Raw genomic sequence first — 14,715 nt, forward strand, 5'->3', positions numbered from 1 at the left:
GGACCAAAACCAACCAACATTTCAAGGCTTTTCGGCAAGAGGAAAAAGCTACAGAACTCTCCACAAACACAGGCACTGAGCCATTCCCAGGGAGCCTGGGGAATTTCAAGCTGTGTTTCCAAGTGAATGTGCATGACTCATATTACAGACCCTCCCTTCTGGCACTTTTGACTTGGGTCTTTTAAAAAGATTTTAATGAGCTTTTCTATACAATGCCCATTTATTTAGATGTGCTTGCATTTCCAAAAGGCTCTGCTGATTTTGAGCATTTCCATTTTGGGGTGCCCTTCTTGAGGCACCCAGGGCTTGATTTTCAGAGCATTCACAACTCCCATTGACTCCAGCTGGAATGTGGGGGCCCAGACTCAAATCAGGCCCCAGAGCTCTCAGGGGGGAACCCTAGAGCTGTGAAAATGTAGGTCTTAGTTCTCATTGTAATTATTATTATTAGAGATGAACAGATTTTAAGGCTAGAAGGGACTATTATGTTCCTCTCTAGGGCTAGCCTGATGTGCTCAGGCTAGGCTGATAACACAGGCCTTACTACCCAGCTGCATCAAGCCCTTATTAGATACTCAGAAACTGATTTAGGAAGGATCCTGAGGATCCAGACCCTGCATTCAGAGGAAACTTGGAAGAAGCAGTGAGTCAATCAGAGAAGAAGGCAGTGATGCAGTGCAGGGATGTCCCCGGCTGTCTGTGGACAGCTTCCTTTAGCAGGAAGACTTAGGAATGGAAGAAAACAAGACCCTATCAGAGGGGTTTGGAGGAAGGGGTGTGTTTAAATCAGACACCATACGAAATCAGAGTTGTGCCCTTCCAGTTATCTAAAGTCACCTTGAGGCTTTTGCAGCGAGAGGGCCTGCTTCACCTTGGCCTGCACTGTGTGTAGTCACACCAGGATGCAATGCGTGTAAAATGCCACCATATCAGAATGGTTGCCCTCCATGCCCACTTTGCACTGGATAAGGTGCTTCCCCAAGGTGCCAGGCAATGGAGAATCAGGCCTAACGTGGCTACCAGATTTTCCTCACTCTTAAAAATTCTGCCCAGTGCACAGAGAGAAAAAGCAAAAAGTAAGAGTAGGAAGGAATTTCAAAAGACAGGAAAGAAATTGCCCAGTTCTGAGCCAAAACTGTTTAACCATGATACAAGCACAGATTATGTGCACTATGGTATCCTTGGCAAGGCATGTGATCAGCAGACACATGACAAGTTTAAACCTGCTCTGTGTTTTTCCCTAACTTAGATTTGACAGGGCTGTCAGTACAGAGGCAGAGAGTAAATTCAGATAATACAAATCAGCTCGGAGACTAGAGAATCTGCCTTCTGCTAATTTTTCTTTCAGGTTGACACTGAAGCCAACCTCCCAACTTTTCCCAAGATCTTTTAGATTCTGTACTTTCCCCAGATATTTATAGATCAGCGATGCTGACTGGACTTGCATGCAGTCAGTTCTGTCATGTTCTTAAGGACAAGATTTATCTTCCGGCAGGAATACTCTTTTATATGAGTAGTAGTAGTATACATGCCATTAGTTTGGTCTCTTCACTAACTTTGGGCCTGATCCTGTGATCTGCTGAAGGCCCTCAACTCCCATTGACTGCACTGGGCATTGGGAGTTTCCAGCGCTCTGCAGGAATGGACTCTTCAGCTATATCTAGATTAAGTTTAGCATGCATGTTGGCAAGGGAGGGTAAGTAGCCCCCATTTCATGAGCTCCTTCCAAGAGCTTTATGAATTTCGTATACAGATTCTGCAAATACCGGCATGTTGGCAGCAGTCATGCTTTGTGGTATCAGTTTTTGTTTTGAATGCATTAACAGTAGCTTTCAAGATCAGGTTTTAGTCTCTAACCCCTTCTGTTGATCCGTGTTAAGGAGGGCAGACACAGAGGACATCCCTGTATGAGTTCTAATCCAATCTGGCAGCTGCCTTGTAATCTCTCCCCCGAAGGAGGAATCCATGCCAAGACCAGCCTCAAGAGAAAAACATGGGTGGTTTACTTTCAATGCTGGGAAGTTCACCGCACCTAAGCTTTTTTTTTAAAGGAAACCTTTTTTTAAATTTTATTACAAATCTTGAGTTTATTATTGTTTCTGAGGATCTTATATAACAGGGTATTGGGTTCTTTGGAGAATTCTTCAGCTCTGGGTAAAAGTAGCATAACACAGCAGGTTAATTATGGAAGAGACACATTTTTGTGGCTGCTGATCTACCGCGCCATGTTCAGTAAAGGGGAGACCAACCTTGGTTTCTGATCCAGCTCCCATTCAGCAGTCAGTGGGAAGATTCTGATGTTGCATCGAGAGACCTGATGCTCTGCAGTATACCTACAACATGAGTGCACACCACATAAGGCGGGAGAGACGTGACACAGGAAGGGATGAGGTGGCTCCTGTTAGGGGTACCAGGGCTGTGCACTGCTGACCAGTCGAGCCCAGGGAAATGAGTGTGAGGGGGAAGAATAAATAGCTGCTCCAGTCCTGGAAAAAGATAGAATGATCCTTGGCAGGGGAGGGTGGGGTTAACATAGGACATTTACAGAGTCTTGATTCTCTACTATCCCCCCCAGTGCTCCACTATTCTGCCCCTGGTTCAGAGCTGCACAGGAGCAGCCCCAGGAGATAGCTGGGTGGGGTTCTGAGGATTGTCAGTATGAGAGGAACACTTCCTGCATTCAGGCTAGGTACCCAAAGGATGCCTCGTCCCCAGCCTTAGGGTTCTCTCTGACACACCTGTCACATTCAGACTACTGTGCCTGCCCAGTTAGCTTTGACTAAGTCCAGAGCCAGCGGCTGCCAATGATTGATGTCACCTCCTCCCCATCCAGTTGGATTATTTTTATCTTGGTGTTTATCTTCTGTAGAATCTTTGCAATGTGAAATATTTCATTTGAAGAACAGGGAGTGTTTGTTTCAGGTTCCTAGCGGGACCCACCCACTCCTCTAGTCTCATCGGAGTGCCCCAATACCACACACAAAGGGTGCATTCACTCTCACACTCAGCTAGGCGTGTTCTCACACAAACCATAGGCCAAGGTCTTCCAAAGACAACTAATGATTGTGAGTGCCTCAGTCTTCAGGTGTCCAGTTATAGACACTTTAAAGAGCCCTGATTTTCACAGGCTGGGTGCTCAGCGCTTTCTGAAAGTCAGGACCCTTCAAGGCAGCTCAAGATGGGTGGCCAACAGTTGAGGCACCCCAAAGCACTAGCCCCTTAAACAGGTTGGCCCAGTCTTCTTCCCCATTTGAAAGCAGGAGCCATCAGCATCAGTTTTAAAAAAATAATATCCATAAAAAAGCAGCACCAATTACCCAGATTTGCTCAAGTGAAACAAGCAAAATTTGGGGGACACATTTTGGAAAACAGTTTTTGAAAAACTTGACCCTAAAGTTGCAGAGAGGATTTACAACCAAAAAAAAGGTTAACGCACATTTGCTTCTTTCCCCAAATGCCAACACCTGAGCGCAGGGCACTGGTTTCCCTTGCAACAATTGACTTCCCCTCCAGCTAAAACAAGCCAGACCTTTCTTGTGTGCGAACCACTTTCTTTTTCTTAATTTGTTTTTGTTTAAAGAGATGGATTTTTTTTGGTGATGGGTGAGAGAGCCCTTCACTTCTAGGTCATAGGTTCAAATCCAGCCTAGGCTGGTAGTGGCTGATATTCATTGCCATCAACTAGCTGTTGGGCAGCCTGTGTGAAATAAACCAGCGATCTCAGACCAGTGCATTGGTGTCAACGACACAGAAACCACACTGCAGTTGGCACTAACAGGCATCCTCCCTGGCAGACCAGCAGAGCTGGGTTGAGGAAGGAAGGTTCTAGCATGAAGGCACTGGCCTGAGGCTCAGGAGAGCTGGGTTCAATTCCTGGACCTGCAACGGACTCCCTCTGTAACCTGGCGAGTCACTCAATGCCTCATCCGCCACCTGTGAAACAAGGCTTATACTTTCCCACCGGAGGGCTGGGAGGATGAACTCATTATTGTTTGGCAGGTGCCCGCTTACTACAGTAATGGGGAGGGCATGGAAGGCAGAACGACATTCTCACCCTGGAGGTGGACAGCCCAATGGTAGACGTGCGCTGGCGGAGCAGTATAGGACAGCTTGTACAGCTGCTGTCTGTGCTCTCCCTGACTGTCAATTAGGCACCTTTCCCCAGCACTACATAGGCTTCCAAAACTATCCAACAGCCTGCACAGCTGGAGCTTTGTTATCCTGGGAACTTTACATCATGTGATCAACAGCTAATGTTTCTAACTGGAGCCTTGTATTATTTGCTCAGGCTTTTCCTAATCTAGCATTCTTGTGTGACCCTTTGTATCGGCACTGACCACACATGTGGCCAAAGGCAAAGTAAGGTCAGATCTGCCCCCTCTGCAGGCTCACAGGGGCAGTGTTTCTGTCACAAACATCTCATCACCAGGCCCTTTATACTAATAACACTTGGTGCTTGTACAGGGTCTTCTCTCTCAGGATCTCGAAGCATTTCATATGCATTCATTAATTATGCCTGACAGCATCCATGGGAGGTGCCAGCCCTGCTCTCACTGCCCAGACCTCTCTCCTGCCTGTGCCCTTTGTCTCCTTCACCCACTTTGAAGGAAGAGAGGGAGGGAACCATGGATGGCAAGACGAGAGTCAGCCCACGCCATGCCAGGCTCCCTTCACTACTGCTGACACCCACATGTTCCATGATACATTTCAGCTCCAGCGACTAACACGGCAGTGGCAAATGGGCTACAGCTCTTCCCCGACTAGGATCCTGTTCAGACTTCTGTTACATTTCAGTTCCCTTTGGTGAGACTTTAGAAGATGCATACTGTTTTAGGACAATTCAACATCATCTGGGCTGAAAAATACGCAAGAAGGGCATCAGACAGGTGCAGCTGACTTAACTAATCTCTTTCTGTGCTTACATCAGTTAACCCACTCCGTACGGAGTACAGTTTTGTAACAAATTGTGAAGCCACCTCATAGTAGGTTCATCAAGACCACATTTCCCTAGTTTGTTTAAAGAATATCATGTGTCAAAAGCCTCACTAGAGTCCAGATATATCATGTTGACTGCTACTTTAAATAATGACTTAAACAAAGGCAAATTTCCTATTGACGGAGATGAGAAAAGGAAGGTGAGGAAACAACAGAAGCAAATAGCAGCAGAGACAAAGTAATCCTGATACACAATGTTCTAATAATCATGCTACTCGTTTCTTTTTAAAATGCACACTCGTAGCACTCCATGAAATATGAAGCAAACAACCGCGCCCATTAGGAAGATAAAGGGAGAGATCAGGAACTCTTTCATCAGGAAAGCATGAGTAAGAAACAAAGTGAAAGCAAGCAGAACCCAGTGCGAGTGCTGGTGGTTCCACCAGTATTAGCGGCTTTGGAGACACCCCCACACAGAGGAAAGAACTCAAGGGGAAGCAGGGAGGGGTTGATCACAGGCCCCAGTCGCTCACACGATTTCTTTGGCCATATTTGTATTCAAAGCTGAAACAGTTGAACTCTAAATCTATTTAAAAACCTGCTTAATTTTATTTAAACCCGGTTTATCGCTTACTAATAATAATGCCACCCCCTAACTCTTGTATAGTGCTTTTAATCTATAGATCCATCAAAAAGGAATTGAGTTTAACTGGTATGAGCCAGGTTTAAAATCAAATTCAGAGTGTTTATACAAGAAGATTTTGCACCGATTTATCCAAAGCAGCTTCAGATCACACCGTCAGTTAAATATAGACAAGACCTATTGGTGAGAGGTATTAACTGCATAATCACAGAAGACTTCACCATAATGAAATAGTTCGGAGGAGGAGGGGAGAAAAATCAGGCAAAGGTAAAATACTACTAACAAATAATAGTGCACTACATGAAAGGGATGGAAGTAATGAAACATGCTTGCTCGCTCCCTGGGCTCTTTGCTTGTTTCTTGTTTTGTGTCTTCATTGAGACGCATTGGGGCGAGGGCTGTCTCCCAATCTGTCTACATAACACCCAGCATAGTGAGGGCTATTGGCAGCGACCACAATATAAATAATGATAAAAATAGATCAATTAATAGATTCCAAGGCCAGAAGGGACCAGTATGAAAATCTAGTTTGACCACCTCCAGGTCTTCCCCAAAATGATTCCTAGAGCATATCTTTTAGAAAAACATCCAGTCGTGACTTAATAATTGTCAATGACTCTTGGTAAATTGTTCCAATGGTAATTACTCTCACCATTAAAAATGTATGCCTTATATCTCATCTGAATTTGTCTAGCTTCAACTTCTAGCCATTGGATCGCCTTTGTCGGCTAAATTGAAGAGTCCATTACTAAATATTTGTTCCCTGTGTAGATACTTACAGACTGTAATCAAATCTTCTCTTTGTTAAGATAAATAGATTGAACTCCTTGTTCCATGCCTACTGTAAGGCATGTTTTCTAATCCTCTAATCATTCTTGTGGCTCTTCTTTGAACTGTCTCCAATTTATCAACATCCTTCTTGATCTGCGGACACCAGAACTGGACATAGTATTCCAGCAGTCAGTGCCAAATACAGAAGTAACATAACCTGTCTACTCTTACTCGAAATGCCCCTGTTTAAGTATCACAGGATCGCATTAGCTCTTCTGGCCCCAGAGATACTTCGGGCGTTCATGCTCAGCTGATTATCCACTACAAATCTTTTTCAGAGTCTCTGCTCCCCACATAGATACAGTGAACATTCAACAACTAGCGAAGCCACTTCTGGAGTGGAATGTGTCTCTATTATTTGTACTAACTCACTTAATATAACACCAATCTATCTGCAAGGACTGAACCTTGGATCTAAAGAGCAGGAGCCCCTCCTATTGCTTAAACTACACAAGCTAGTCCAGTTTCTGAGAGGGGGTAGCAATCTCATTAGCCTCTAGAGAAAGACAAAAGCACCGCACCACATTAGTGTGGGTTACGCCCACAAATACCTGAGTGTGGCTAGGCACCTGGTATGCTGTGGCTGCTGCTCAGTACTCTGTCACCTCATGCTCCCTGTGTGTGGGGAGAGGGGGTGGGAGTGGCCCTGATTCCTGCTGTGCAGCCTTCCACCGACTTCAGTGAGTTCTGGATCAGGTTCTTAGCATGAGCCACTCACCCGACTGTAATTGCACTCTCTTACTGAAGCGGCTGTCACAGGCAGCATGATGGCTCACCTTTAAGAAACACAGTGGCACCTTTCTACTCTAGAGAAATGCAGGGACTGTACATGTGACACTCCCATTGAAATGCCACCACCGGTCATGCATGTGAATCCCACACTTGGCCAGATCAGACTTTATGAAACCTTCACGTGCGCATGGGGCTTACAGCAATAGGAGAGGGACCTTATCCATGTGACTGATGGGTCACATTTCAAGCAGCAAGTTTTAATAGGTGGCAGCTGGCTCATACTTCTTTTGAGGCTCTTGCTAGAACCAGGGGTTCTCAAATTATTTTTGCCGGGACTCCTTTTGAAAATATTTCAGGCTATGACGCCCCCTCCCGCAAGAAGTGGCAACCCCCTGCATGCCATGCCACCTTCCCTCACGTCATGCCACCCTTACTTCTGCACTGCTGTTGGGGGCGGCCCTGCCTTCAGAGTACCCGGCCAGCAGCCACTGCTCTCCAGCAACCCAGCTCTGAAGGACTCTGGCTGTCAGCCATGCACCAGGCTGACAGCCGCAGACCCAGACTGTGTGGGGGCTGACAGCTCGCAACCCTTTGAGGGTCCTGACCCCCCATTTGAGAACCCCTGGCTAGACCAGTATGCAGGATACATTCTTTGGCTGTTCTCCTGGGTGCTCCATTGTTATCAATCATGAGTTAAAAGCCACTTCATTTTATGGCTTGTCCAGCTTCGGCAGAACTCCACCCAGCTTCTCTATGAGAGCTTGAATAAAGCTCTGCCATCCCTTCACAATAACGGATTTGCTGATGGCGTAGCATAGAGGGGCTGCTACTTCAGAAGCCCGATGGCGTTTGATTGAATCTAGCCCTACAACGGGAGGGAAAAAGGGAGGTTGATCTCAGAGCATTACTCTTTCTGACAGAATTTATGAAGCAACACAAGTGCTACAGTTTTCAAGGTGACCCCTCTGTCAGTCACCTCCCCCATTAGAGCTTTCTGTTGTAGGATCCTGGAGGTAAACTGCCAGTTCCCTGGGCCAGATTCTGCTCTCACTTACACCCATGCAACACTATGGAGAGAGAGGTTACATAAGGGTGCAACCATAGTGCAATGGTAAGGGGACATATGAACCACAGATAAAAAGATATTCCTGACTATGGTCATCAACTATGAGGCTGAAAAAACAGCCCTAACGTGAACAGAACAGAACCGAGCCATCCATTCTCCAGCAATCTAAAGCGCTTCACAAAGAGATCCATCAGCTAGCAGCAGTGTGGGGATTGTAAAGAGAAAGCAGCAGCCATTGTGAGCTCAGCAGCAATTCACACACAGCCTCAGGCACTGGAACCAGCTTTATTAGGTTAGCAAGACTTTACCTTCTACCTGGACAGAGATGAACAGAGAGAACCTTGGGTTAATCAGTCATCTAATGATGCACCTCTAACAGTGCAGCACCCTTTGATGATACCAGTCAACACTACAGTCATAAAACAACACAGAACAAATTGAAAACATTAGGTTCGGTATGGGCCCACAACCTGCTATGGAATTTAAGTACAATCTCCAGTTCCTTTGTTTGTGTGTGTGCACATGTGTGTATGTAGATTAATGTTTTACCAGCATAACTTTTGAGAAGTATGGGAGATACAGCAATACACCACAGCACACTACAGATCTTTTTAGTGCACTGTAGTAGGTTCTACACAGGCAGTTAATGTGTGGCAGGCTAATGCCCCGTACATTCACACCCTGGCTTGCCACGCACTAAATTGCTGTGTAGGTAGACAAGCCTGAATGGTGGACTTTTCAAAAGCACTCAGCGGAGGCTGCTCACACTGAAGTCAGAGCTAAAAAACTGTTGTCAGAGAAACAGAGGTTAGGCAAACACTAAGCACTTTTGAAAGTCACACCTTACAATTCTGTTGATGTTACATGGACTTCAGTGGGGCCAGTATTTGCCTCACAGAAAGGAGACAATCAGACACTTGAGTGGCTAGATCAGATGGAGTTGGCTCTTAATATTTTGTACTGTGAATAAAATACTTGAAAATTGTAATCTGGCGTTTTTTTGATTCACATGCCAGGGTCACATGCCAGGATTCTGATGAACATCTAGTGTTCCTTTTGGAAACATCCAATGTGCCTGTATTATATTTCCTTTTATTTCTCCTTTTTCTTGTCTCCGACTTAGTTTTTCTGAGGAAAGTTTGGACCCTTCTCAGACTCTTTTCTTTATAGTTTTTGTATTGCATTTCACACCCCACCATTGACTGTAAACCCTTACACTGACTGAGCCATCCACCTCTTGTTGGGTTGTTGGCAGTTCAGTCTCCTTTGTTGTTATTTATTGGGTTGCCAGTAGTGCATCATTTCCAAATTTGTCTTGCTGCACTAGCTAGGACACACAGGTGATGGTAGCTTCAGAGTAGTTATGCAATACTGCTCCAGCATAAGGTAACTCCAAAACATGGGCCTCCAAAGTAGCCCATATTTAGACAGTAAGCTCCTGGGTGCAGGGACCATGTTTTTGTTCTGTGTATTTCCAGTACTATGATAAGACAAATAATAATTAATAAATGACATTGATCATATCTGAGAACAGAACTAAAGAAATAATAATTCCCATTTTTTAAAATGGCCTGTAATGGACCACAATGCTGGGGTCAGATCAGCTGTGGCTAAAGTACAGTCTTGGGCCAGCTGCGTCTGAGAAGTATTTGGCACAGATGTGAGGTGGGGAGAGGTCAAGGAAGCACATTAGGTGCATCTAAACGTTATTATCTGCACACACTATTGACAGTGGACACAGAATTAGAAGCTGGGGCCCCAGCTATCAAATAAAGCATAATTATGAAATGTGGCAAATAATTCATCAGGTCAAACAGCTGGAATGGTGAATATGCTAACCACATCTCATTTGTTTCTGTTGCAGTTTAATGTCGTGACAGCAAAATGAGTCTCAGGGGAGCTACCAGCAGCCAGCCTGGCTCTGCAAAGTAAGAACCTGAAGTGACAAAGTTTGACTGTATGGCTTATCCCCATGAACTGCAATAGATTACTACATCCCACCACAAACACATTTCCTTCCACTCCTGGTTCTCTCTCTCTGGTTTCTCCTGCTCACTTACTTGGACCTCCTCAGCCAGGGCCAGAGAGGATTTCACCTTGCCATGTCCCAATGCAATCTAAACTGAACACGCCATGTATTCCATCGTGTATCAAGGCTTTGCCACACAGCACCCTGTGGTATGATCGACTGTCTGGCGGGCAGAGAAACCAGTGTCTGGGTTTCCCTGTCTCTGTAGTTCTAGGGTTCGTTCAGGTGCCCACAATTGCTATGGGGTAGACTCAGATTATACTGGGTCTGGATCTACCAAAACTCTCCTCTCTCCCCCTGAAAGCTTCAGCCAATCCTGCACAGCAGGGAGCATGTGGCATGTACACTAAACAACTGGAGCAGGCAGCAGCTCAGAGAAAAAGGGAAACCAAGACACAGCTCACTATCCTGGCTGGCCCCATTGTTATAGCACTCCCTAGCACCAGGTCCTGGCATTGCAAAGTCCTTTGGCCCACTGGCCAGGTCACCTCTTAGTTCAGCCCTCTTCCGGGGGAACAGAAATCCAACTGCAAATCCAAATAAATATCCAAAGTAATAGTTCTTCTGCCTTGCTCAGGCTACACTGAAGTTCTCTGTCCCCTACTCCTGGCCCCTACAGAGTTTCTCCTACGCTGCTTCCTCCCCGCAGGTTTCCTCCACTGCATTCCCTCCCTAGAAACTCCAGCAGCTTTCCTCGGGGATCTCCCTGCACCTTACAGGCCCTCACCACAGGATCCTGACCTGTTCCCTCTGTGTCTTCTCCAGCCTGACTTCCTCCAGACTCTTCCAAGAGACAGGACTCTCCTGGCTCCTCTCTGGCCTGAGTTCACAGCTTTGTTTAAGTCATCCTCTCTCTGATCCCCTGCATCTGGGATCAGTCATTATAATTAAGTCTCCCTCACATTCATTTGGGGAATAGCTGTCCAGTCACAGACAAGGCTGAGCCCAGCTTGCCTTAAAAGGCCAGCCAGCCTATGACAAGGCCCTACAGGGGACCAGCAGATGCTGAGAGAATAAAGAGAGAAAAAGGGGTGATGGTCCATGGTGGAAGATCCATAATCTGTTGTCTTAGGCAGAGAGTCCAATGTCCTTTCTAGGTCTGACCTGCCTGAAGAGAAAGCCAGTAGGCTACTCCTTGGAGTAAGTGAAACCACAAACAGGAGTAGGTCTGATCCTCTCCCCAGAAAAAAATTAGAACTCTCCAACTGAGTGTGCAAACAGGACAGCATTCGAGCTTCCTGCGAGGTTTCCCAGCCTGTTGAGATCAGAGGTGTCACTGGGGAATTGGTGTTGAGTGACTGATACTCCTGCTCCCCAGGCATGGTGCTGGTAACTACCTCACTTACACACTAATGCAAGCTGGTCTGAAAAGCCCATTGCTGTTTGCCATTCAAGCAACCAGACCAGATCAATTGTTACCATCCTTGTTGCTCAAATGACTCACGTAATGAATCCAGTAAAGAAAAAACTCAAAACTTCTTGGGATTTGTTGTTTATTTGCTCCTTTTCTTTCCGTTTGCAGCAGCAGCCTGGGCAAAGCAGCCGGTGCATCGAGAATCAGTGCAAAAGATTTATACGGTAAGTCACAACAACTGATACACTAGGTTGCTGATGAGATTTGCCTGAGTAAAGAATGCCAGGTCCAAATTGATAGCTGGGAAAGCTGAAGGCATCTTTATTGCATGGCTCCGTTTGTATCTCATGGTGGGACAGTGTGGGCCAGCTGTGAGCTGAACTGACATTGACACGTCACAATATACCATTGTGGGGGCTTCTCACTTTCCAATGGAGCATCTAATAGAGGCTACTGCAGACAGGATGCCAGACTAGACAAGCCATGGGTCTGTTCCAATATGGTCCTTTCCTCTACTTCTACCTGCTGACGTGCCATGTGGCAGGAGGCAGACAGATGTCTGTTTTCCTATACACCACGCTTACAGCAGGTTTTCATGATGTGGCAGAAATGCACGTCCTCTCTGCACTAGCGCTTACACTACTGCGACTCTTGTTAGCAGGTTAATAATTATACTCTTTAATTACTCAGTATGCCATGAAAAGTCAATGCCCTCTGAATCTTTCAGAGAAGAGGACATTTACAAAGGATCATTTTCTAGATGGCAAAAAGGGTTTCAGATGAATGTTCAGGGCCAGATCCTCAGCTGGTGTAAACTGATGTAGCTCCATTGGAGTCAATGGACTTCCATATAAAAGCACTGCGTCAGAACTAGGTATTCAGCAGTAGCATTACTCACATGGATCTCTACTGATTTACACTCGCTGAGGATCTGGCTCACACTGTGTAGTGACATGGTTAACAAACAAGGGGAGGGGTCGGAAGTCTTCACCACCACACAGTTCAGCTAAGAAGATAAAGGCTCCTTAATTTGGGATACTCTGGTTGTGTTCTGGAAAGCCTTCAGTGTGTAGGACTCTCATTGACTTTATTAGCAGGATTAGACCACAAGCACCTAACATTAGTTTTGTGAGTCCAGTGTGATGGGTGCAGATATAAAAGCCAGAATAGAACAGAACTAGGGCTTTCCCTGTTTTGCTATCTAGCTGTAAAGTTACTAAACAAACTTTGTGGAATGCTGACAATTCTTCTGTTCTGGATTTTTGTAGGCTATCAATCAAAACATTCCAGCAGCAATTCAATGAGTCATTCAGACTTGATTAGAAACTTGCCTTTGCCTACTGGTTGCCTGAGGTATTGTCACTGTAGGGTGACCAGGGTCACAAGTGGGGTGCCTGGGATATCTGTTGCTATAGAGCAGGGGTGGGGAACCTTTTTTGTGCCAAGGGCCTGATGAGTGTCCCCTACGGAACCGCACTGCCGCCGGATTCCCCCCCGCCGCCGAATGGGCCCGTGGGCCGAACCAAATGATTTCACGGGCCTTATACGGCCCGCGGGCCGGACGTTCCCCACCCATGCTATAAAGTGACCTCCATTGCAGACTGGTTGCCTGGAAATTTGTCACTGTGAAGTGACCTCAGCCTCTGACAGTGTCACTGAGAGTGACCTCCTTGGCTGGAGGATAAATACTTTGCTTAGCGGATAAAGTGTTGAACAAAGTAATCATTAATCATTTAGATTAGCTGCAAAGGAGCAGCATACAGAAATAAAGGTAGGAGATGAATTCAGTGCTATTTGCACTGTCTGGTGGGAAAGTGTACACAGGTCAAGTTCTATTGGTCACTTGTCTGGTGATTAAATGATATGTACTTGAGTGGGAAAAGGAAGTGCTGATGCATTGGACTAGTTGGATCTTATTCTTATTTGCACTAAGACCCTTTACACAGTATAAGGGGGCCTTAGTGCAAATGGGAACTAGGCCTTTTATGTTTTGTAACTCCTGTTATTCTATCTATGTGTTGAAGGCACCCAGAGCTTGGCCAGGGAAGGGCAGGTTTTGGTGTGTAAAGATTTCAGTCTAAAAACCCCTTAAAGCAGTGGCCCCAAACTTTTTACACCATGTCCCTCCTTATTCCTGTCCATGCCCTTCCCGCCCTTCCCCCTGCTAGGGCTGGGAGCAGGGCTATGGTCGGGGCCAGGGGCCAAGGCTGGGAGTGGAGCCACGGTAGGTCCTGGGGGCTGTGGCTGAGAGCCGGGCACCACAGCCAAAGGTGGGGGCTGAGGGCTATAACTGCACCTGGGCCCCAAGGCTGTGCACGCCAATGGAGGCCGAGGCCCTCGCCGAGCGGGGGGCCGAGACTGTGACTGAGCCCAGAGCAGAGCTCAGGGCTGAGTGAGGCTTGGTAGGGCTCCCTCCATGCCCTCTGTGGGGGCTGGCCTGGCCCAGCCGTGCTCCCCTGAATGTTCCTCTGCGCCCCCCTAGCCACATAGTTTGGGGACCTCTGCCTTAAAGTAAATATATTGATCTTATTTCATTCTCCCCTGAACATTGGTCGAAATAAAAATTAAACTGAAAGTTGAAAATAACGTATTTTAAACATCTCATGTACTAAGGCCACTTCCCTTAAGACAAATACCTACCAACCATGTGAATGCATCAGATACCTGATACTGATATTACGTAGTCAACATGCGGGTGTTAAAATACTGGTTTTTGCTTCTCCTTAGGGACACTGGCACTCTAAATACCTTTACTGCCCATGGTTGGAAATGGAAAATAAGTAGCCGATGGTTTAGCAAACACTCCCAAAGCACCCATACTAACTGTACAACAAATGTGTTCTCAAAAACAAAAGTCAATCACAACACTTAGGTGAAAAGTGTCTTGCTTTTTTGTGAAGCTGTCCAAATTCACCGACAATAAGAGCTTTTCCACACAGCTCCAATGAATAGTAAACAAGCAGCATTAGACTGTGGGCCAGATCCTTATCTGGTTTAAATTGGCATAGCATCATTGACTTCAAGGCAGCTATGCTGATTTACAGCAGCTGTGGATCTGGCCAGATATCACACAAGGCTGTACACACCCAGAGGTGTGTATGTGGCATCGCCTACGCCTGGCAGCA

At 46.1% G+C, this 14,715-nt stretch overlaps 1 protein-coding gene across 2 annotated transcripts in view; it reads left to right on the plus strand.

Moving 5' to 3' along the window:
* EPS8L2 (EPS8 signaling adaptor L2) overlaps positions 1 to 14,715 on the plus strand; it is a 102,577-nt gene that overhangs the window by 15,420 nt on the left and 72,442 nt on the right. Inside the window, exons 2-3 of one of the 2 annotated variants that reach the window (XM_067540529.1) lie at positions 10,072 to 10,135; positions 11,759 to 11,814. In XM_067540529.1, the coding sequence (XP_067396630.1) occupies positions 10,092 to 10,135; positions 11,759 to 11,814 (100 nt within the window). In that variant the 5' untranslated portion in view covers positions 10,072 to 10,091. The remainder of the gene's footprint in view (positions 1 to 10,071; positions 10,136 to 11,758; positions 11,815 to 14,715) is intronic. The other variant, XM_067540530.1, reaches the window with a different exon arrangement.

The sequence above is a fragment of the Emydura macquarii genome, unplaced genomic scaffold (genome assembly GCF_026122565.2).
Source record: "Emydura macquarii macquarii isolate MOO-44397 ecotype Brisbane River unplaced genomic scaffold, CSIRO-AGI_Emac_v2 contig_587, whole genome shotgun sequence".
Taxonomy (NCBI): domain Eukaryota; kingdom Metazoa; phylum Chordata; order Testudines; family Chelidae; genus Emydura; species Emydura macquarii.